The sequence below is a fragment of the Pseudopodoces humilis genome, chromosome 18, assembly GCF_049639895.1.
Source record: "Pseudopodoces humilis isolate 2021_Gansu_Grassland_sample_001 chromosome 18, ASM4963989v1, whole genome shotgun sequence".
Lineage (NCBI taxonomy): Eukaryota > Metazoa > Chordata > Aves > Passeriformes > Paridae > Pseudopodoces > Pseudopodoces humilis.
In genome coordinates, this window is record NC_142217.1 from 8,077,662 (window position 1) to 8,102,038 (window position 24,377).

Here is a 24,377-nt window from a genome sequence, read left to right on the forward strand (position 1 = left end):
CTGCTTTGAACACTTGTAAAAGACTTGAGAAACCTACCCTGCATGCCATGACCTCCAGGCAGCTTTGGGAAGAGTCCAGTGTAAGTGCCTGTTAGCTTTATCTCTTTGCCATCCCACAGGGCAATGTGCCTTAGCAGACGAGTTCTGTTACCTTTTTGGTAAATTGTCATAAACACAAGCTGCCTTGGAAGAATTTTTAACTAAAAATAAAAGAGGGCAAACATTAAACTCCAAGTTCTCTGAGAAGGTAAAACCTAAGTATAATTTTGGTACCACAAAGTCCTTTCTGTAGGAAAGTGTTTTTAAAGGTCTAGCACAATGGTGCTCTAAGCCCACTGCTCTCGTACAAGCTACTATTCATTTCTAATTGTCTTCATTTCTACAGAAAGTCATCTTTGCAAATAATTGAACATACATAAACAATTGAGTATTCCCTTTACAACAGTCTTTGATTATTATAGTTTGATTTTCTTTTATCTCACAGAATAATCCTTACAACATAAAGAGTCCCACAGAATAAATCCAGCAGATAGCACAAACAACAATAGGTATTTGTGACATCTTTTTGTATTTAGAGAAAAAAATGTGTGGTACCTACATTATAAAAACTGGTTCAGTTTGTAACACATTATTTTTCTTATTTACTATAAATCCTATGTGAGTGCTCCATCTATAGGAGCAAACAAATATAAGCTCAAACTAATCCACAGTCAAATGTTTGCTCGTACTACTGGAGAAATGAAGGGCAAAACACTTCACACAGCAGGAGCTGCATTTGGCCCTCACTGCTTGGCAGCCACCCCCTGAGTGCCCTCCCACCACAGCCTGCCTTTGCCATCAGTGGATGGTACCAACCTGGGCCATGGTCTGTGCCACTTCAATGGCATTAGTGAAGCTGCTTCCCATCAAAGTTAGCTTTGCTGAAACATTGAAATCCCTTTTCTCCATCCTGAGGTAGAGTTTGCCTTTTGCTTCACTCATATCATAATTAACCTTTTTAAGTACCCATTAATTTAAAATAAAAAAGAAAAAAAAAAGGGGAAAAAGAAAAGACTGGGATTGTTAACATCTTTAAAAACAGGAACATCCTCCACAATAACAAAAATGTTAGAGATACTAGTACTAGAATTAAAGCAGCTTGACTCCTAACACATTAGACAAGGCTACTTTGCAGTGATGTTTGCAATGGATTACTTGCAGATAGTTACCTTAGAAGACAGCTCTGCTGCACAGGGGAAATATTGTAGAAAGAAGGGATGATTCTGGAGTGCTTTTATACTCAACTCTTCACTAAAGGGAAGAAATGTATTGTTCAACAATATTTCAGAAACTCTTGCTGGCAGCACAAGTTCATCTGAGTTAGCTCCAAGTCTGCCCCAGCTTTCAGAGTTAAAATGGCAGTACCTGCCACTGAACACTTACCCAGCTCCCAGGTTTTGATGCAGTCACACAAAATGACAACTTCTGAGCTCAGTAAAAAATCTGTGTATGTATCCCAGGGACAGAATGTAACCCACAGGACCAGAAATCACTTTGCCACAGCAAATGCATCAGCTTTTTAAAAATGAGAAAGGTATTTTGGAATCTGACTTCTCAAGCACTGTCATGGTTTATAAATTTAGAATTTACAATTATTAGAGATTTTAACAGAACTTACAAGACTTTTCAGTGCAAGGGTCTTTTGCTAGAAACTTAAGAAATATCTGAAATACCCCAAGGCTGAAAATATCATACCTCTAAACACCCTTAAAAGCCTACAATTTTGTTCAGATACAGCCATACTGATACCAGCTTGGAAAACCAAGTTGCCATAATTTTACAAGTTTCAACTGTGCCAAAACAATTTAAGATTTCAAGTTATGTCAAGTTACATTATATTTTTAAGTACTTGTCTGGTTCAGGCCTAGAGTTTCATGGACTCTTTCACTGTCTGCTACTTGGTTTCTGTGTGGGCAGGCAGAGAGACAGGTCCCAAGCTATGAGGGGAGGAATCTGTCTGCAGCCCTTCAGAAACTCCCTGAGGTTTACAGAGCATTTGGTGACTACTCACTTCATCCAAGTTTTGTTATCCATTTCACCACTGATTTGGTGATTAATACAGTAACTGTTTTCCATGGACTCACAGTGGCCTAGTGACATTTTTTATAGTGCTCAGAATGACCCTTTTACCCTTGCTGGTCTTTTTTTCTGCTGATGGAAAAGGAGAAGTTTTTGTTTTGTTCATAGGTCAGCCTCAGAGCACCTTCAGTTTCATTTTCAGTCATGACTTCTTGAATTGTCATCTGTGGAGGGGAAAAATAAACAAATCACATGCATAAATTCTACCCATCATTTCACTTCAACTGAGCACAATCTCTTGACTCACTCAAAACCACCATCTTGACTGAAGCTTATCTTCCAGACAGGCCTTCTGGATGCTTCCTACATGTAAACCAAGAGCCTCAAGAGAGGTCTTTCTTTTTTTGTGTATGTTTCCATAGCTACTCGTTTCCATTATTGACAAATATTAGTGTCACTTTCAATGTAGCCTTATCTAGTTTAAGTCTAAAGCTACTGGCTCTTGTTATTGTCTCCCATACTCTCATTTTTATATACTAGAAAGAAATCGTGTGCTCTTTTATTTTTGGATTTTTTTTGTTTTTCTGTTTTGTGTTTTGTTTTAGGTTTTTTTTGGTGTGTTTTGTTTTGTTTTTTTTAAGAAACAGATGAGGCTCCACAAGTTTTTTACTCCAGGGCATTTTCTTCATTTTCATCCTCCCACAGCTGCTGCATCATCTACCACCTTATCCTGAAAATGCTAAAGAATCTCTCTGGGAAAGAGGAGGGCCATTTCCCACACTTCAATATCAACAAATGGTATTTGCCAAAGTCTGTGGGAACAGTAATTTCTGAAGTCCCCTGGTTGTACTCATACCTTATACATGAATAAAGCACCTCAAGAATTGCCATCTCCTTTTTTTTTTCCATTCAAACATTTAGAGGATAAAAGACATTAATGGGGAAGAAGCAGTGAAAATATACCTTTCAATAAAAGGTTGGCAATATTCCCTTGAAACACTGATACTTAATATGCAGGTTTAATATTGATCTAATGTTTATGTTCAGGAAAGTGGACCTTTACTCTTGCATCCTAGCTACATGTCCTGTTATTTGAAGAGAAGGTGGTGGATTGCTTGGAAGTGTTTTTCTGTGTACTACCCTTCAAAAGGGAAGGGGACATTTCAACTAATGCTTCTTTCTCCCAAGGGATAAACAGGTACAGCCTTTGTTGATCCTATCAAGTAGTTTTGAATATAAATCTACTTCTGTTTATTCAACACTGATGCATTTTAGGTATTTGTGCTAGAATTGGTTTAACCAAGCCAAGGAGTTCTCTAGGAATGAAGGACAGCTGTTTTCTACAAAAAGCTCTTTCTACTTTTGTGAGCCCTATCAGCTGCAAAATGACAGTAAGTACGTGCCTTCCTGAAATTATTAACCCTGAAACTGGGGATTTCAGGTACCTGACCACATTCCTTGGAAACAGACCACCAGCTCTGTATGTAAGTTAAAGAGGATTCAGATAAACTGGGCCAAGTCAGCTCTCAGCTGCACTTGTATATAAACCTGGATTCATTTCACTGAGGCTACTGGAAGTGCTCTGGATTAATGCAAATGCAGCTCAAGTGACAGCTTTCATCAAAAAACAGCAGAAGTTCTGTGGTGCATTACCTTAAGAAAGAAGGGAAGTCCCAGGCGATGGAGAAGTGATATTGAATGCTTCACCTCTGCCATGAACACAAATACACCAAAGAGTTCAAAGTCTGTGTCAACATCCACAGTCACAGTTACATCTTTCTCATCATACTGGATTTCACAGGCAGTCTTGGCTTTGTTTTCTATACAGAAGGGACAAAACAGTGCCAATTTGAGCAGCTAATTTTTGAGAAATTTCAGTACTGCCTGCATAAAATCAGTCCAGACAGCTTTTAGGTTAATATATTCATCAAGACAAAGTCATCATTCAGGATTACAAGAACTCTGGCCTGTGGTTGGAGGAGGGCAGAGTTTTTCTGGATGTCCTTGAACTTTGTCCTTACAAAGTCTTGTGGTAACAGAGCTTGTGTATCCACATCCAGTATTAAGTGACAAGTTAGTTCCTGTATGGAATGTGTTTGTGCAGCTAGAGCTGACTAATCCATACAGCAAACTGCATCCCTGGCCTGCAGCAGCCTCTTCCAGGGAAGAGCTCTGAGCTCTTTTGACCTCCAGCAACTCCTTTGGTTCCAGCTACAGCAGCTCAACAATGCCCAAAGAACATGATGTGAAGACCTTTCCCCACTTTCCTTCCTACCAGCTTTTCATTTTTGAAAAGGAAAATACGAGACTGCTAAAAGATAAAAATAAGAGATGTGAATCCCCCCAAATTATTTATTTATCTTATGATAAGACAAAACCCACAGAAATGTGGGTTTTGTGGTGGAAAGCACATGGTGACTATGGCTGTCCTGAGAGCAACCTCTCATCCTGCTATTTTTTTCTGAATGGGTGAAAGGAGATGATGCCACATTAGTATTGATTCAGTGCCTGCTAACTTCAGTAATTCCTGCCCTTTGGTGCAGGAATTGCAGTTGTTGAGTTTCCTTCAACATGAATATATTCCTCTGGGGGCACTTAAGGTACCTGATCACAGTGTAAAAGAGATATGCAGATAGAATTTATGCCAGGGCAAGATTTGAGGGTAGGCTGGCTTCATCAGCTAATCACAGATGTAGTTTTAGAATGACAATTTTACTTACAAACAAGATAAAGTCTCTTTCTAGGTACTACCAGCAAATCTTAGTCAGTTTGTAGCTGTTGAAGGAACAGCTGAAACATACTCAAAGAACTATTATAGAATAAAAAATCCTGCCAGGAATGGCAGGTACCCACCTGATTTCTGGAAACTGAAAATCAAGTTGATTGCCTTAGGATAGCCAGATGCCTGGAGTACCTCACTGCTGTGCACACTCTGGCAGAAGAGATCCACTTGGTGGCCAACATAATAGGAGTTAATTATGTATGTGATTGATGTTTCTCCAGCTGCAACGTGCACATACCTCTCTTGAGTAGTGTTTCTCCCTTGAAAAACCACGTCTATCTAAAAAATGATACGGTATAAGTTCTCAAAACAATATTTAAATACTATTTAAGACAGGAGAAAATGAAAGTTCTTTCTAGTCTATACTCATGTCAAAATCTATCCATTAACAAATTGTCTCCTGGCCTTTCATTAATTATCTTTGACTTTCAAGTATGAAGCTCATTCAACTGAATGAATGTCAAGCCATGCCAGCCTCACTGATCCATGTTATATTCTCATTAGGTTCTTTTTTATCCCACAGACGCAACTCCCTTCTTATAAAGGATACTCAGGCTACACCTACTGACAATATTTACCAGATAGTAGGTACTTCAATACTTCCCATGAAAATAGCACCCAAAGAAATACTTCTTCCAGTATAAAATTCCCATTAAAGAGCTTAGGAGCAACTCCAGTCCCTGGAGCAATGTGCTCAAGCCCTCCTGTAGAGCTACAATATCAACAGTACCCACTCAACTAACACTGATCACAATGGAAGAATCTCATTCAGATAGCAGTCAAGGAGAAGCTTTCTCCTTCAGTAGTTCAAATTTTAGGCATCCAGTTTTTAAATATCAGAAAATCTCAGCTTCCATCCTGTTCCTTACAAAATGGAGTTTTCATTCAAGTAATGAGCTTGAATTACATAGTTATATAGAACAATAATTATAATCAAAAACAAACAAAACAAAAACCCACAAAACAACAAAAACCCAAAGCTACCTGTAAAGATGATGGGACTCTGGCTTGTAGCAGCCATGGCAAAGAGTGATGGAAATTCCCTGTTATGTTGGTACTTGTTCCAAACTCCTGGATTTGTCCTTCAAGAACTATTAGGTGAGCACCATAAAGCACTTTAAAACTAAAGCTTCTAGTGACTTTGACATTCAAGACAGCCTGTGTGCAACAAAAGTAAATTGTGAAAAGACAGAATTGTAAAAGTTAAAGCTCCTGCTGGTCAGAGTTCTTTCTTTGATTGAGACAGTATAATCTCAAAGATGTCTCAAAGATGCATCTTTGTATCATTTTATAACACAACATAGTTACAAATGTCCCTTTTATTTAAGACTTCAACCATTTAACATGTATTCTCAAATATGGCCATGCTTTAATGCTATTGAGTTACATGGTTAATAAGTCTTGTGTTTCTCAGATAAAAAAAAAATATGCCAAGTAGTCAGAGTTTGGAAGGAAAAAAAACATTTGGAAAGGATCCAGTGAAATCCCAGCAATGTTCCCCTCTGTTCTGTGTGTCCAGGAGACACTGCAGCTCTGTCAGATACATAAATGCAGTGCTTTCCTTTCACTCCACACTGGGAGCCAACCTCCAATCCCAGGCCCGTGCAAAGTCCAGATCTAAGCTCTTCTCCCGTGAGAACAAATGGAGCTTCTGGACTCCCCTCAAGAACAAAGGGAGCACCTGGACTCCCCTTCACCAAAACAGCAAATGTGCCATCTCTTCCCCAGCTGCTGTTGCCCTTGTGGCCTGGCTCCATGTTGATAACCTACCTGCAACTCAATCCTGTCTTTTATTTGCAAAGTCTTCAATGTCTCTATGTTATGAGTAAGCTTGTAGTTAAGAGACACAACATCCAACTTCTGGACAAAGTCCAGTTCTTCTGTAATCTGCTCAGTTCAAGTAAATATGACAAAAGTTAACTGTGGCACATCTCTGATATGGACTAATTTACATGTCAGAATAAAATTATGAAAACTATTAAAACTTTATGGTGAAGAATTGTCTAATTTTTTTAGAAGTCACAACTTCGTACTATAAAAGGGGATATGCTGCACCAAGTGAAGATTTTTGATAAGGAAGGTTTTATATAATTTACAAATGTGAGTCATGGATCATTGCTGATGTTAAATTTGTTTCAAGGAGCAATTGCACAGAAGGAGTGGCTGAAAGATACTACCTTCATTTAATGAAGGCCTTTAGAACTAACCCACTAAGTCACTGCGAAGTATTGTATTTGGATTATTTGCAGAAACACTATTTACCAAATCAGTTAGCTTATTTCAACCTCTATCTCACACACTACCGGTATGGAAGAAAAACTTACTTGCTTGTTGTTCACACAGAAATTAATAAATCCTTTGTAGAAGTCACTGTTTTTTTCTGATATCACATCAAGTAACATCCTCATGGGAATGCCAATGTCAGCAGCTTCTTGGATGTTATGGGTTAGCACAGCATCCAACTCTTGCCTTTCCTGTTAATATTTCACAGCATAGAGAGCAAAGCATGTGTAGAACCCAAAGATCAATGCAATAGAGCTCAAACCAGAAATCTGTCTGTCCTACATTTAATACGAATTAAACTCCCACTAGCTATGTTGTTTCTCTGTGGCACAGAAACATGCAGAAATTACCAGTTATGGCAGCAAAGTGAGACACCAGGAGGAAACAGATCCTTGTGCATGTTCTCTGCTCTCCTGCTCTGATGACAAGAGAATCCAGACTTATAATTTTGTCAACAGAAAAACAAGAGATTCACAGCCTTCCCTGTGTTGCTGTCTCACTGAATAAACAAACAGCAGTGTCTCAATTAATCATTGCCTATTACTTTGCAGGGTAAACCACAGTGATGTAAGGAACATCCGATAGAAGTAACAAAATTTTACACATAAAGAGCATAATAAGGAAATGATTCAGGAAGTGCCAGAGCCTATATCCTATTATCCTATACATCAGTTGCTGATCATTGAAGGTGCCAGATTTTCAAAGATTTTATTATTTCATTTCTATTCTGGCATTCATTACTAAAGTCTGACTATTTGTTCCAAATAACATATGTTAGAGCACATTACTCTGTACCTTGTTTACACATTCCAACAGCCTGCAGGGTACTCACATCATTGACTTTTAGTATAAGGAGTCCTCGGAATTTACTTTCATCAACAGTGATCAGTGTCTGTGAATCTAGGTTCATTTTATCCATCAAAAGGTAGCCTGAGCCATCAATTTTCATTGGTACTCCAAGATCCTGTAAAAGAAAGAAAAACTATAAAAAATCACCACTTTTGCACTTAACCACAAATACATTATACCCCTGAAACTTAATTCCTAATAGTAACTTTAATCACCTAGCTGTAAAATCAGGTGTATCAGGCAGCAAAAGCACAGAATGTTTCAGAAATCTTGAGAGCTTTTTAATACATTTTATAAATGTTGTCTTTTTCATTTTGAATATGTCTGATTATTTTTGATACATGAGTCAACACAAAGAGAACACTGGACAATGTGGCAGCTCTTCCTGCCTAAATGAAAAGTTAATTAATATTCTATACTTGGCATTGTCCCAGTGACCCAAAGTATCCATAAATTCAGTGAAACCAGACAGTATACAGAAGTTTATTATGGCAGCTCTGTTTTTGGAAAAGGACAAGTAAATCTCATCTTTGTATCTTCAGATTTACTCTGACTTGAATATTGAATCCACAGATCATAATGTGACATATCGCTCAAACTTTCCATACACTGAATTTTCTGACCTGAAGATTACCTATTTACTTCATATATTTTTAAACTATTTCAGAGTTTGTTTCTCAAACTGCTGAGAAATTGTAACTGCTGATAAAGCCAAAGAAAACTTTGAATAATCATTATTTCTGAATAGAAAAACCTTGCAGAATTCTCAGCCATGTTTTAGAAAACACATCAGAGCTAGTACAAGCAAGTCCATTATCTGCAGTTACTGATAAACAGAAAATTTGGCATATGCCAAATACAGTGAATGACTGGCTCCAGAAGTAAGATGCAACATTAAAAGAGAATGTTCTTCTTATTTCTCTGCTATCTCTCTGAAATACTTGGATTATTGTCTTTTGACTTTCGCAAGTACAAAGGTCCTAGCTTAGATGTATAAATTCAACATTAAATGAGAAAATTCCGTACCTGAATTGTTTGGCATTTGTTTTCTATAAGCATTTTCCACTGAAGGCTCTTTTCAGGGTCAAAGTCCCCATTCATTTGAAGCTCACAGGCACCCAATTTCATTCCAACTCCAATAAGATATTTTAAGTGTTTCCGTACAGTGACGGACAGCTCATTTTCCCTTGGGATTTCCTTCAGCTGGGGGAGGTCATGCCTGAATTGAATTTCCAGAGTCATCTTTGGCTTGCACTCTGCTCTCACTTCAAGATGGGCAGTTTTGCCTTCTGTTTCCAGAACAGAGAACAGCTCTGCCTGGCACTTGTCTTTCTGAATGGATCCTGTGAGCCGTGACTGAGCTGGGAAATTGAGATCCTATCAAGATTTAAACAAAAAAATCCTCTGGAATATACAAACAGTTTAAGACAAGTGTGTATTATATGATACAATATCAGAGACAAAAACTACAATCTCCATGCTGCCATTTTTCTCCCTCTCAACAAGAAATACAGTGATTTTTCCAGAATAGGACCTGATGGAAGATTTAGGGACTGTGCTACAGAATTAACAACTTCTGCATCTTTATGAAGTTTTACATTTATAAAAATTACAAAATACCTGTTTCTTCAGACTGGCAAAGTTAACTAAACATTCTATGCTTCACACCAATCTCAGTTTTCAAACAAATAAATGTACAAATATCATAGGCTTAGCAGACATCCTTGCATCTGGTTGTAGAAGGTTTGTTATTTTTAATGATTAAACTTCCAGCTTGACTTATGCAACATCCCAAATGAAAGATTTCTTCCCATTCTGTCAAAGGATTTCAAAAACCACTGAAAAATCTACTATTTTTAATACTTTAAGGGGTTTTCATTCTCTCTTCACTACAACTTTCCTGTCATTTTTATGTTGACACTTTGTAGTTGAGGAAGTTACTCAATTTGAGGATTTGAAAGCAAAATATAAATGCCTATGAATATCTAGGAAAAAAACCCCTAGATTTTGCAGTACTCATTCTTTCTAGTATAGTCAGTGAGGCTAGCTGGAAAAACCAAGGAAATTCTGTTTTGATATAATCCTCACAGACCAGGGAATGTATTTTTGACAGAGGTCAGGCTAATATTGCTGTTCAGCCTTAGAGGGCAGTGTCGGCCTGCGAAGGCAGCAGCCAGCAAAGGCTGAACTGATCTCCGTCTCCAGAGAGCACCTGGGAAGAGGATGTGTGAGACACTGCCTAATGTGACAGGGGTGCCTTCCCAACACTCCAGCACTGGCATTTTAACTAAAACCCGCAAGGCCTTCATTTGATCCCAAATTTTTTTTAAAAAGCTTCCCACAGCTACCTGCAGAAGTTGACATTCTGTTTCTGTTTCCAGTGTCCAGTCAGCTTTATTCTGAACACAGAGATCCCCTCTAGCCCTCAGTCTGCATCTGCCAGCCTGCAGCAGGAAAATGCCCTCTGTGGTGGAGTCTGTGGCTGCAGAGATCAGGACAGAGTTTTCAAAAGGCAGCCCAAGCTGGCTGAGCCAGGGATGTGAGTGCCTGAGCATCCCTTGGAGTGTATATTCATGCTGGCAGGAGGTGTCTATCTGCATATCCACTGCTCTGCCATCACACTGCAGGTTCATTAACAAGCCTACATTGCAGACGTTCTGTCGAAATGAACCCCCCAAGACTGCAACACGAGGCAATCCCATCCTCTGCAACAGAAAAGATTACACGGTTTAAAATACACAAAGTAAAGCAACTGTCTTTCCTCATTTGTACCTAATTCATGAGAAAGTATTCCTTCCTTCTGAAACCATCTGCTTTTGGAAAGGACCACACAAAACAACTTGTTTCATAGAGAAATCTGAAATTTCTCTGTGAAAAACCTGAAAAAAAATTAATAGGGGGGAGGGGGGAAAGAAGAATAAATCCTGCAATAAACTTTTCGTAACTATTGTAGAAGAAAAAAGTCTTAACCTCCACAATTCCAAACTGAAAAGACATGCTTTTCACTAGATTTTAGGACAAAAGTTTCTTTTAATTAATAAACTATTACTAAGTAATGTTTTTATGACAGCAGCAGTAACATCTACCATTGTATTACTCCAAATTATCATCTTCAAATACACTTCCCTGTGCAAGTGCTCTGACTGACTCACTGCTTTGCCAGAACAACTTCAAGGACTAAATTCGGCCTATCCATGAATGTGTCAGAAGACAGTTTTCTGTAACTCAGTCATCTGAAATACACAGACTGGGAGGACATGAAGAAAACAATCTGGGCTTACCTCTAGACTGATGCACTTGTTTCTAAAAGCAAGTACCCATCCTGTCTCATTGCTTGCCAGGGTCACTTCCCCATCAGCTTCCAAAGTGCAAGGCCCAAGTACAATACTAAGGATGCCCTTGTATTTGTCACTTCTGATGGCTGACACCTTCAGTTGGTTTTCTCTGGCAATTCCCAGAGAATGAAGTGAAAGCAAAGAATGCTGGAAGTCGATTTCTAAATGAGGATGAGTGTTAGTGGTGGCATAGAGCTGCAGGCAGGCAAATACATCATGAAAAGAAACATGTCCAAAGAGGATGACAGTAAAGTTGCTGGTAAATACTGACCCATTCAGTGAAAGTCTTGCTGGAGTCTGAAAAATTACAGAAAACTGTTGTCATGTTTGCTTTCCTGTTAGGTCACATACTGTTTTTAAAAGCTCCTATTACTAGAAGGTTCCCTACACCTTTTTGTATTCATCCTACATAATTATAAATGTTGAAACAAATGGGGAGATGGACTCAAATCTTTATTTGGGACTTCCAAAATAGAAATAACATAAAGAAAACCCAAACCAGTAATTAATGGAGTGAAAATATTTGAAAGTGCACACAAAACTTCCAGGAAGCTCAAATCCATTTCCATGTGCCTCACACTTTCAGTACTTAGATTCTCTTCATGGTAGTTTAAGACACTATTTTGTTGACAGCAAAGTTTATAAATGAAGCCAGTACCTCAAAATGATGAAATGCAATTGCACCATTGCAAAGGCCAAAAAGTTTTTTGTTAGCAGATTCTCCGCTGCAAGCAACCTGTTGGTGTTGTCAAAAAAGTACATTCAGAATATGAAGAAAAGCAGGGAGAACTAAAATTCAAAGGAGCAAGTTCCAGGGCTGCTTTAAGGATCAAATGGATCAAGGCTCCAAAACAGATTTAAGAACAGTTTAGTGTTTGGTGCACTAAATACATTACAATATATGGCAGGATTTTTGCAAACCTCTAGTACACATGGAACGATGTCTGTCAGTCCTCTCACATCATGGTGAAGTGAAAGAGAAACTTCCATGGCAGTGTCAGTGGTTTTCTTCTCTATTGCAATCTTGAGCTGCTCTGTCTCCACTGTGGCTGTTATCCCTGCAGCAATCTTTCTGGAGAAATTCTATGCACAAAAGAAACCAAATTATGGAAAGAAACAAACAACAACAACCCAGCAATGACTGGTAAAGGCAGAGTGTGTTTCACGGTGCTTAAACATCACAGCCTGTGTCAGGGCAGCAGCACTGGTAAAATAGAAGCACAAATTCATCAAAGTAGATTCATTTCAAATAGAGATTGTAGTGTTATGCCAGACCTTCTAAATGCAGTGTATCAATAATTCCTTCTGGCTCCAAAACATACTGAGAGCATTCAGTTCCCTGAAGGATTTGAGCCCTCAGGCACAAACAATTAAAGCACTGGAACTACTAAAAAGCAAGGCAAAGGAACTGTTTAGAATTCTTTCTCTGCACACCTCTGTGTCTCACCCTACTGCAGTGGTTGAAGCCACCCAAGTATAAATAAACACGCGCGTGACTTGAGCCTTTCAGTGGATGTCTGAGATAGCAAAGTATTTGGACCCTTCTTTTATGGAAAGATAATGTGCAATTGCAAAAGAGCTTAACATTCACAGATCTGTAGCAGAAACACAGATAGAGAGAACAGTGGCTAAGCAACACCACACCAGGAATCATGGTCCATAATGCTGCTGTGGATAGGAATTTCCAAAGGGAAAGCCATGCTAAACACTCTTCTGCTCTTTAAAAGCCATCCAAAAGATGACACCAGGACCAGTTAAATCCAGTACCAGATGCAAGCCTTAGGCCTGCTGGTCCACTTTCCATTTATAGGGGAAAGATAAAATTGGACAAGACATCTGTTCATATGCAGCAAAGCACTTCACTTAAATGAGAACTGAACATAGCATCTCATGTAGTCTAGATTCATCTCCAAGAGCTCAGATGAAAGGTCCACAGTATAAGGAGCCAGACACCACCTTTCTTTCACTCAGTAATTTAGTAAATCTCAAACACAGAGCAGCTTCTAAAATAAATATGTACAGTGCATAGGAAAAGCCTGGAGTTATTATATATATACAAATTGTCCTGCCAGAAATTAAACTTGCACGGGCAGAACTCTTCTTACCTCATAATAGCCAGCAGCTTCTAAAACAAAAGGGATCCCATGTTTCTTTATCTTTGAGATGTTGTGCTTTATGCTGACAGATAGCTGGGGTATTGGGAGCTCTGTGGCCAGTCTGTGTCCCTCAAACACAGCAGCAATCCTTTCACTGCCACTCTCCAGGGCTATGGCAATGGTGTGATTTCCTGCGCCACGCTCACACGTGGCAGTAAGAATGCCATCCAAAGGCAACCCTATTGCAGGGAAGGAAGTAAAATCAACACAGCACTTCTGGATTATTATTACATACTACAAAGAAGTACTACAGATCAAAAGAAGCCTTCCATAGTTTTTCATAAGGAACCAAAGGAACCCATGCAAAATTACTGATAACTCCAGTTCATGAAAACACACAGCTTTGCTTAGGAAACAACACTTGGCATAAAACTATATTTAGAGGAACTGGTCAGCTTTGATGCTGTGCAAAAACACAGATGTACAAGTGAGAAATAATTTACTCTGAAGTATTTCAAAACTCTTTGAACTATTTCTGTGTCCATTTTACTGTATTTTCTCAACAATATTAAAAAGAATGCTGCTAAGACTGGATTACATTTTGTTCTGGTGTGAGCAAACACAACTAATCTGTTTCCACTGGTCAGTAGTCATTTAGATAAATTCACCTTGTTAGACCACACCATGAAGTCCAATTTCCTTCCTACCTGCATTTTTTAAGAAGTCGACATTATGCGTGAAAGTCCCACTGACTCTGCCATGCCCATGATCCACGATATTGAAAAACTCTACAGAAAGAGCCTTCTCATCCACCTGGAAGCTAGCTAGCCCCCTTTTCTTCTCTTGACTCAGCTCCAGGTGTCCTTTCAGTCGTGCCTCCACTGGGACTGCCTGACTGCCATTCTGTATGATGGCAACAGTGATATTGTGCACAGTGGTATTCCCAAACACATTCCTGTTCCTGACATGCAGTCCATACAGTCTTTTGTTGACCATCACATTGATGTTACCTGTAACAGGCAGAAATTATTACTGCGGAGAGAGATTCTTGGGACAGAAATAACCACAGTTTTAGAAGTAATGTATAAATTAACCATTACTTTAATACCAGGAGGAAGTAGCAAAATTTCCATTTATTATACAAGATAATTTTGCCTAATCTAGAGAGCAAATCAGTTCAATGTTGAGGGTTTCTCTACTAGTGAGTGTATGTGTTTAAAACAAATTACATACTAGTATTTCTGGCATCTGATTATTCACCAAGCTGGTTGTGCTCTTAGGCCATATACTATACTATAGTCACTGCAAAAGAAAATTTACAGATGGATTGTGATCTACTACTTGTGTAATTACAGGCTAAACAATCCCTCCAGAGCGACCTACTCCACCCATGGAGCCATTCAAAGGAGTAGGAGTCTCAAGTGAGCCCCCCATTTCAAAAGAGGAAAGAGGCCACCCACTATTTCCTTTAATCCATGAAAACACGAAAAATCCCACACTATGTTATTTCACTGAAAAGTACTCTCAACCCGATGACCCATGGTTCATTTTGTATGCAAAATACTCTGCCCTGCATTATACAGAATCACAGAATGGTTCAGGCTGGAAGAGACTTAAAGCCCATCTTGTTCCAACCCCTCTGTCATAGGCAGAGACACCTTCCACTGTCCCAGGTTGTTCAAAGCTCTGTCTAGTCTGCCCTTGAACACTTCCAGGGATGGAAGCAGCCACAGCTCCTCAGGGCAACCTTGTTCCATTATCTGATCACCCCCATAAGGAAGAATTTCTTCCTAATATCCAATCTAAACCTGCCTTCTCTCAGTTTGAAGCCATTCCCCCTTGTCCCAGTGTCACTCCAGGCCTTTGTCCAAAGTGCCTCTCCAGCTCTCTTGGAGGCCCCTTTAGTTACTGGAAGGGGCTATAAGGTCTCCCTGGAGCCTTTTCTTCTCCAGACTGACAATCCCAGCTCTCCCAGCCTGCAGGGGAGAGGAGCTTCAGCCCTCTGATCTCTGTGGTCTACTCTGGACTTGCTCCAACAGGCACACATTGCTCTTCTGTTGAGGGCCCCAGAGCTGAATGCATTGTGCAGCTCAGGAAGGATTACATTAAAATTAAGAAGCTTTCTTAAAGATAGCTGCAGGTTAGAACAAAACACAAAGGAACAGAGTACCATTGTGAACGTTGTTTTTGCACTTCAGTAATCCATCCAGAGAAAGGAGATGAGGTATGGCCTTTAATCCAGTAAAAGTGTGTTGGACTCTTCCATTTAGAGACAAAACAAAACCAACTTTCTGCTCCCTGGCTCCCATGAAATCCACGTGAAGCCTATTTTCATTAAGCTTCAAGTCAGAAGACAACAGAAGTCTAAAAAGACAGACATAAAAATTGCTAGTAAGATATCATTATGGTTAATTCAGAATTGTCAAGATACCCCTCCTCACTCAAAGCAGGATCAATGAGAGCAGGGTGCTCAGGAGTGCGTGTGGTCAGGTTTGGAGTATCTCCAAGGATGGAGACTCCCCAGACTTCCTGGGCACTCATTCCAGTGTTGTGAATCAGGCAATCAGATGCCTTGCAGTCAGCACACGCCATTCACCAGATGTTTATAAATTCCTTAGTAAAGCTTCACAGATTGGCAGACTAATTTTTCTTTCAATTTCTTGAATGCTTTTGGTATGGTTCCTAATAAAAGAAAGAGTTGGAGAGACTTTGAGTTGGAAATGAAGCCTTCTCTGTCACGATATGAAGCATCTCTTTGGTGCTGATTTAAAAGCAGCATTTGAGAATTCAGCTTAAAAAATAATTCTAAGCACCGCCATCATTTGAGTTTGGTAAATGAACCAACAATATTTCTTTACATCTTGGTCCTGAATTGAACAGTGTTGGAGAAACACAGCACAGCTTTATAGGGAAACCTGCTGGAACAACAAAAAGCTCCATTTTCAGTGTTGTAAGTGTAAGACTGAGACACAATTTTCACATTGCCTTCAACAAACTATCCACTGACTTTCTAGACTCAAGTATACTACACAAAATACCTAAAAGTGAGGCAATGATCCCAGTTTTCATAGTGTTAGACATCCCTCCTAGAAACTGGAACCCTGTTGAAAGACTGATGACAAGTAAAACCTCAGTGAAAATCCACTCCATGGGAAGAAAAAAACAATACAGTTCAGGGAAGTAAGTTTCATTCCATCAGTCAGCAACCGAAGTCTGTACAGATTGCATCATTTTAGCTTTTGTCCAGAAACATTAAACAGTTTATTTTTGTTTGTATTCTCACTGCAAAACAAATCCTAAAGAAATCGTTATTCCAAAAATTTTAAGTGTTCTGTTTTCTTTCCTGTGAACTGCAATAAATTGCTCTCTTATGGCTTACTCTGGTATTTAAACAAATTAATACACTATTGGAAGCCCAGAACTGCAAGCAAACTGCAGAGGCACATGAAATACCCTTCTTGGAATATTTTATCTTATTTTTAGTGTTACTAGTAAATCAAATGTGCTTCATCTAAATTGTAATATCTTCAGATTCCTTTAACTCTTATTTCCTCATTCTCCTTATCCTATCCAATTGGTGAACACTGGGCCCTCTGCAGGAACACTAAATTCTTCACTGCATAGCTTTGTGTTTGTGAAATTTGAAAAATCATCTGAAACTTGGGAGGGTCAAATTTCTATTTCCCACCTCTGCCACCTCAGAGCTTTCTCCAATAGTTTAAAAGCCTTATAATAAACATTGGGAAGTGCCCTTTTCCACTGGCATAGCTTGTACTATCTCTTCACTCAAAGTTCTCTATACAAAGTCCTTGGAAAGCAAGTAAAACACATTAACACAATTTATACCAACTAATGAAATATAAGGACAGAAGTATTTCAATTATAGGGACAACATACGAACCAGCATTCACTCAGTGACCTTGCTGCAGCCATAGGGAAGTTGTTACATTTAAACTTGTGTCCCAAAACACTCTTCAGTACCTCAGTTAACCAACACTGATTTCTCTACCTTGATGGAAATATTTTGACCATGAGCTGGAACTGTACTGATTCTGGATTTGTCAGGATTGTCTGATGGAGAAAAGCCCTCAGTTCAACAGTTCTGGCATTCCTCCTGTTTTCATTGTTCACATCAACCTCCAGCATCAGCATTTCCCTTCCATTGGAATGAAGGTGAAGGGAGCCATTGACATTGTTTTCACCATAACTCTTCAGGGCTGCCTGAGCCTGCACCTAGAGAAAGGAGAGCACGATATGAAAGACCTCAAATTATAATACACAATACTGACACATCAGTTTGGGCAATGATACTGCAGACAGCAAGATGGGACTGGACAAAAGCAGAGAGGGGAGCAAAGGAGGAAAGGAGTTTTTAGTTCTCATCTTTGTTTCCTATCATCTAACTCTAATTTTATTTAGCAATAAATTAAGTTAATATTGCCCAAGCTGAGTCTGTTTTGTCTGTGAAGGTAATGGCTAAGTGATCTCCCTGTCTTTATCCCAACCCTGTCACAACAAAATGTGAGCTACACTGAATTTTAAGTACAGTTTAACTCGACTTTAAGAGTTTTCTGAATTTCAGCCAAAACTCAAGCCAGCTATTCCAACCCCATTTAGCTATCTAGCCAGAATAAACTCTAAGCATCAAAAGTTAACTGTTTCCTTAACAATTTACACCTCTCAATTGTAGTCATTGAGTGCATGAACTGCAAATCTTCAAGTTCAAGCAACAAGACGGTAATTACCAGGGGACTGACCTGTGAAGACACGTTCTTGTTGATGATGACTTTTACACTCACACCACTGTCAAAGTGTTCCAGTTTAGTCTTCCTGGAAAACAGCTCCCCACTTAGGCCCATTGCTTGTGGAAACACCAGCTATTTGACGAAGTAAAGCATCAGAACAGAACATTGCATTCTCCCCAACTGCCTCATGTGATTTAATGTCTGAACTTTTAGCATGAAGTGGGTGATACATATAAGAAGTGTTTGTATCAAATTTTACCAGTTTTATCCCAAGATACTGAAAAATATATTGAAAGCAGTAAAAAAAGCATGAACAAAAAGGCCAATGTATGCCTTACAAGGGATTATTGACACAAATTATTGATACATAACTGAACCTGCTGAGATACCTACAGTTATTTGTCAGGGCCAGGACTCGCTTGGATTAGGACATTTACCAGCATCAAACAATTATAATTCTAAAGACAATATAGTGAAACAGTTACCAAGACATAAAAAATAAAATACCAAAAATTAAAACCATCCATACCTGGAATGAGTGTGTCACATCCATGTGTAAAAGATATCTAAAATCTGCCTCACTGGATTTGTCCTGATACCTCCCTAGAAAACTGAGAACATCTTCCTTATTCACTTTTAAGACAGTCTCAAGCTCATACTTCACCTGTGTGTTAAGAATGGGAGTAAGTAAAGGGCACTGAGCACTAACCATGTGTATAATGAAACAACAGGGAAGTCTTCCCTACACATCATGAAAAATGAAAGAGTTGCAAACTATTATGTTTTGGTTCAGAATGAAAAACAAGAAAATGAGGGAAAAATAGCTACATTTGGCAAGAAAAATTAATAGATACAGCTAGATAAGGGTGAGAATCCTGAATCCATTCTATCCCAGTACTTGTTTTATTAATAACACTCATGCATAATAATACTCAAAAAAATTATATATGAAGTATTCTTATCGTAGATTACTACACAACATATTATCATACACAATTAAGGAGGTACCAAGGACATAATCATCCTCTGAATATTTTGGTTGCCCTAGCTGCATGGCAAGGAACTAAAGACCTATAGCAAGTGAAGTCTGAAAAGACGAAGTGTAAATAAGCAGGTAATGAACATCTCCTAACTGAATCTAACGGGAAATTTACTCACACTTTGATGACTTAGAGTTAAAATGCACATTTCAACATCTTTGGGAAACATCCTGTAGTTATAAGGATGAGTTAAGCCAGCACAAATCTAAAAAGAAGTTTGAGATAAAATGCAAGGAATATAAGTAATATTCAGTAAACCACTCATTTGCAGGTTGTTTTGGTATATCATACTAAAGGAAGTTCTTGGATAACTCACATAGGGGTTTTCAGGTTGGTAGCCAAGTATAAGAGTCTGAACTGTTTCCTCCACCCCATTTATCAAAACTTTTGTTTCCATGAAATAATGCTTTTGCTTTTTGTCAACAGTAAATGTCTCCTGCAGAAGGAAGCTCTGCAGAAAGGGCACTTTAAAAGGATGCCTGGAAAAAAAAAAATAAGCATAGTGTAAAAGATCTTAATAGACAACTACAAAAAGAAATCACGAAGAGTTCAACTTGAACCCAAAATTATCAGTTACCATCAGGGTGTCAAGTACAGAAATGAAACACATAGGACTGGACACTTAAGAAACTACAGAGCATAATTACAACTGCATACAAACTCCACACGCTAACCTGAATTTTTGAAAGAGTTTCTATCCTGAATTTGGTAAATGCCTGGAAAAGCATTGGGGGAAGGTGCTGCTCCAAAATTCTGACATGCATAACCAGCACATACATCTTCTATACCTGCATGGCCAATACTTCATTTCAAATAGAGAAAGTATCCCAAAGCTCCTGGCAGGTTTGAAAATCTTACCTATCCACATCTTATGTTTTCTGTAGACCCAGTATCTACATGCCAAGAATCCTGCAACAGATGTTCAGCACTACACAGCTCTAGGAGCAGTTTATTTCTTCAGTGTCATGTTTTATGGACTTTATTAAATATTTCTACACTTTTACTTAGTCAAACCTCTTGGAAGCATGCACAACCTTTATAAGCAGACACTGGACTGCCTTTACACATGTTAGAATACCTGCTACAGCTCTTCATTTACATATTTTTTTACTGAAAAGACACCTCCCAGTGTTTTAATTATCTCTGAGCTACACAGTGGTTCCTAAGGCAGCCTGTGCACTCCTGTTGATGCTGCTGTGCCTTAAGAAAGCTGAGATTTCCCCAGAGGTGATCCAGATGTCTCTAATCTGAGCATAAACTTTTACCAAGGCCTTCAGGCTGTGCTTCAGTAATGGATAATGAAGAGAGAAATTTCAGGGACAGCCAATATGTAGAAGAAGCACACTCATTCTCATCAGAAAATGGAAGAATATTCCAAAATCTAAACAAGAACATTTGTTACATCTTTTAAGAGGATACCTCTGGCTTTAGAATGGCTATATAATACCTAAAGGACTAGGAAAAAGGCACAGAGAATCAGATCTGCATTTTGGAACTTCTCACCACATCCCAGTTTGGACACACCATAAATCCTACTGTTTTCAGGAAATGAGGCTATATGCCTGGCTGAGTTGCCAGCAATCATGTCACAGTACATGTGATCTGTTGCCTTTGACAGCTTTGTTCACTGTCATTTAAGTAAAGAGGCCAAAAGCTAATGGAGGCAAATAACCAGCCCATAAATCTGCTGTGCTTGAGTAAGTTCAGGGAGCCAGATGGGACAAAGAACAGACTTTGTGCATGTTGTACTTTGTAAAGTCCAGAACATTTCCTAAGAGCATCAAGATACACATTAAATTTAGGCCAAAAACATTGTTAAAAGATAGAAATAAGAATACTAAACCTGAAATGGAGGGTTGCACGTTTTTGATAGAGCATCTTCTCCTTCCTCAGCTCTTTTATCTGACCTTCACACTGCAGTATGACAGGCAGACTTTTATAATCACTCCATATAATCTTCACAGAAATGTTTGTCTTCTTAGGCTGCACTCAGATCATGAGACCAGAACAGGAAAGGATAATTGCATCAGATTTACTGCATTCATATTCAGGAACCTCAGTATGGAAACCATGTTGTTCAACAGGCTGTCACTTTACAGACCAAACCATTTCTGCTGCAGTTTAAGTCCAGATTTCCATTAATGTCTCAGAGGATTAAAAGTGCCATCAGTAGAAAATTGACTCCAGCAGAAGACAAATACCCCTTAATGTATCGCTTGAGTGCCCCCTATTTGCAACATAAGCAAGCTCTGGTACATAAATAACCAAACTGGATTTTCAAAGCATGGAAAAAACATTTTCAAAGTTATGTTTAAAAAAACACTTTTTAAGCCTTCCTGCAAGGTGTGAATGGACCAAAGTAACTGATCAAAGTACCTCTTCCGAGGAGAAACTGCTGATTACCCTTCCTGTGCCACAGACATCAAGCAAAGCAAAAATTATTTTAAGACTGGAAGGGATGTAGAGATTAAAATAGCATATAAACCTGGGCTGTTACCATGCTCACTAGCAGGCAAGAGATTCTGATTCTCCAAGACAGTAGAATCTTCCACACCTCTCATACATCTGCATGAAGTTGTGAGTAATCACATCTTCAGCTCTATTTCTAGTCAAGCTGTCTGTCTTCACCCTCTCCTCCCTGGCTGACTGTCTGGGCTCCCTAATAGGAGAGAAGTACTCCAAACTATTCCACACAAGTTTTTGTTTTCTTTTTGAATCTAGATTTACACTGCAACCTGTCAAAACAGACAGAAATAGATGCAGTACTGGAAGGGTTTAAGTTTCAACACTAGCAATAACATCTTTCAAGGAAGAGAGTGCCGAGTCAAAAAAATTGCTTTTGTTTTTCTTTCTCACCATTGGCAGATTCTGATAGTTGGCTGTGAAGTTAAATTCCTGTTTTGTACTCTTTATCTTAAAGCAGAGAAGTTTGGCTCGTTCATTATTCTCCAAATGAATCTCATTCTTCACAAGCTGATTCCACAGAGAGATCATTTCACTATAGCTGTGCAGAACATTCCTCCCAATACGATTAACTGTGGATGCCTAAAAAACAAAGACATTAGTCTGGCTGAGCCAGGACAGACAGCATTCCATTGTGCAGCAGCACAGTACAGAGGTGACAGAATGATCATTTACAAGAACTATTAGAAATGTGTGTCAGCTTCTCCATTATCAAAATACTCCAAATTACCATACAGAGTTCAAAGTTTATTTTATCTCCTCCAAGCAAGGAAGAGACAAAAAGCTAAATAGCTGATGAACACTTTTTTCTCATTGAAGAACGTTTCTTACATTCCTCCATGGCTATGCCTGAAGCAGTAGTGACCTAAGGAGGAAAAGCTGGTAAAGGAACATCTTAATCATAAGCTTAAGTCAAATTCCATAGTGATACAAGTCCAACACATTGCTTAATGCAAAGCAACTATGATGTAATCAGTTTTAAACCTCTACTGCATAGCACTGCCTAAAATAAATGAGGAAGCTTAGAAACCAGAGTCAGGGCATAGTGACAGCACAGAGCCCTGTCCCCAAAGCCATACATTCTGTGAAGCACCATGTCACCAACCTGCAGGTATGTGGTAGCTGGTGTGTAAATGTGAACTTTTCCTTCCTTCTCATTGTCTTGATCTTTATAGAATAGTTCCAGTACAAGGTTTTTAATGGAGAGAGCTTTTCCAGCTGTCAGCTCAGATGTCAGTAAATAAGCAGAATGCTGAGGCTGGTGCAGTTTGTGAGCTGTGTACAGATAGAGCCATGGGGTGTCTATATTGAGCCCACCTGCAAGGGACATATATTAAAGCTGACAGAAACATGAGATTTCAAACTACCTGGATTCTAACTCCACATCAAGGCTTATAAGATCCAGGGGTTCCAGATTTTAGAAGCTAAAATGCTACTATCAACATTTTCTCTTCCAATTGCTAAAATCTCTGGGTTGTATATCATGAAATTACTGTCCTTCACTAGTGTAAATAGAACTGCTGGAAGACGCCAGCCAGCCAGGCTGTGATAGGTTGGAGATTTCAAAAACTCAGCTAGACAAAGCCACAACAGATGTGATCTACTGCTAGAAACAGTCCTGATTGGAGCAGGAAGCTGGGCTGGACAACCTCCAGGGTCTCTCTCATCCAACAAACATCTTTATCATTCTGTTGCATTCATGCAAAACTACTCAGAAAATCCTGGCAGTAGCTTACAATGCCTGCTTTTCTAATTAAAGACTGAAATGGCTTGTGGTACTTCACCTTCCCACTTCTTCAGGCCATTTCTGGATGCATCCTTCCAGTGCAGCCCAGCCACAAATGGTACATGGTCATTATACTGCACCTCAAAGTTGGTGCTGCTCTGCAAATACACCTGAGAGGTGTGCAAGTGCTGCAGCTGGGTTCTATAATTCACCTGTTTTTCCAGGACTTGCATGGTAAACTGGAAAAGAAGTGAAGCAAATTTAAATAAAAACAAGACCCCATTTTCAAGGCTGTATAAGTTACACACACACACACAGAAGCAGGAAGGTCACAGCTTCTGCCTTTGCACACTTGCTATTCACTATGGATTTTCATGCATGGTCTCCAGTTATAGACTGAGGTTTTTTTAATACACATTTGTTACAACTACAGGAGATTAAAAAAGAAAAATGCTATAATAGTCTGAGTTATTATAATCTGCACCCTCCTTCCACATTGTGTCAGCAAAGCAGCATTTATAAATCTCTACAATCATTTTATAGGAGTCAACAATGCAGAAACCTCAGACCAAATTATACTCCAACTTTTCCAGTATCTGCAAAATTTATCTTCCAGCAAATGTCAGAGATCTCAGTGTCTCTGGGCTAAGACCTCACCTACCTCAAAATTATAAGGTCTAGGTACTTGCATTATATTATTAGTACATACCATATTTACAAAAAAAAAAGTTGCAATAAAAAAAAATTCAAAATTTATTCTTAGTCTGTCTGTTAAATATTTGGATTGAAGGTCTTACTTTTCTATTAATTTTCTATTAATTATTCTATCATCACTATTACCTCCATGAAATAGCTGACTACAGATGAACTGGAACTGTTCTTTAAGGCTTGGCTGATCAGCAGTTTCTTCTTGTTGTTTATTTCATCCCAGTGTTTCCCATAGTTCAGTTCCATCTGGGAGGAAATCCAAGATGCACACACTTCATGTTTCAAATGAACC

At 38.9% G+C, this 24,377-nt stretch overlaps 1 protein-coding gene across 1 annotated transcript in view; it reads right to left on the reverse strand.

The window, feature by feature from the left end:
• Positions 1-24,377, reverse strand: part of APOLTP (apolipoprotein lipid transfer particle homolog) — a 74,263-nt gene that overhangs the window by 20,004 nt on the left and 29,882 nt on the right. Inside the window, exons 27-54 of the mRNA XM_088064313.1 lie at positions 24,218-24,376; positions 23,436-23,616; positions 22,757-22,968; positions 22,045-22,233; positions 21,032-21,171; positions 19,505-19,667; positions 19,307-19,393; positions 18,678-18,812; positions 18,161-18,280; positions 17,413-17,636; positions 15,574-15,767; positions 14,111-14,413; positions 13,413-13,642; positions 12,229-12,390; positions 11,966-12,043; positions 11,254-11,604; positions 10,321-10,677; positions 8,999-9,349; positions 7,956-8,087; positions 7,165-7,314; positions 6,611-6,727; positions 5,825-5,998; positions 4,912-5,119; positions 3,712-3,878; positions 2,170-2,282; positions 1,209-1,290; positions 856-993; positions 38-200 (exon numbers count right to left, since the gene is read on the reverse strand). Of these exons, the coding sequence (XP_087920439.1) occupies positions 38-200; positions 856-993; positions 1,209-1,290; positions 2,170-2,282; positions 3,712-3,878; positions 4,912-5,119; positions 5,825-5,998; positions 6,611-6,727; positions 7,165-7,314; positions 7,956-8,087; positions 8,999-9,349; positions 10,321-10,677; positions 11,254-11,604; positions 11,966-12,043; positions 12,229-12,390; positions 13,413-13,642; positions 14,111-14,413; positions 15,574-15,767; positions 17,413-17,636; positions 18,161-18,280; positions 18,678-18,812; positions 19,307-19,393; positions 19,505-19,667; positions 21,032-21,171; positions 22,045-22,233; positions 22,757-22,968; positions 23,436-23,616; positions 24,218-24,376 (5,080 nt within the window). The remainder of the gene's footprint in view (positions 1-37; positions 201-855; positions 994-1,208; positions 1,291-2,169; positions 2,283-3,711; positions 3,879-4,911; positions 5,120-5,824; positions 5,999-6,610; positions 6,728-7,164; positions 7,315-7,955; positions 8,088-8,998; positions 9,350-10,320; positions 10,678-11,253; positions 11,605-11,965; positions 12,044-12,228; positions 12,391-13,412; positions 13,643-14,110; positions 14,414-15,573; positions 15,768-17,412; positions 17,637-18,160; positions 18,281-18,677; positions 18,813-19,306; positions 19,394-19,504; positions 19,668-21,031; positions 21,172-22,044; positions 22,234-22,756; positions 22,969-23,435; positions 23,617-24,217; position 24,377) is intronic.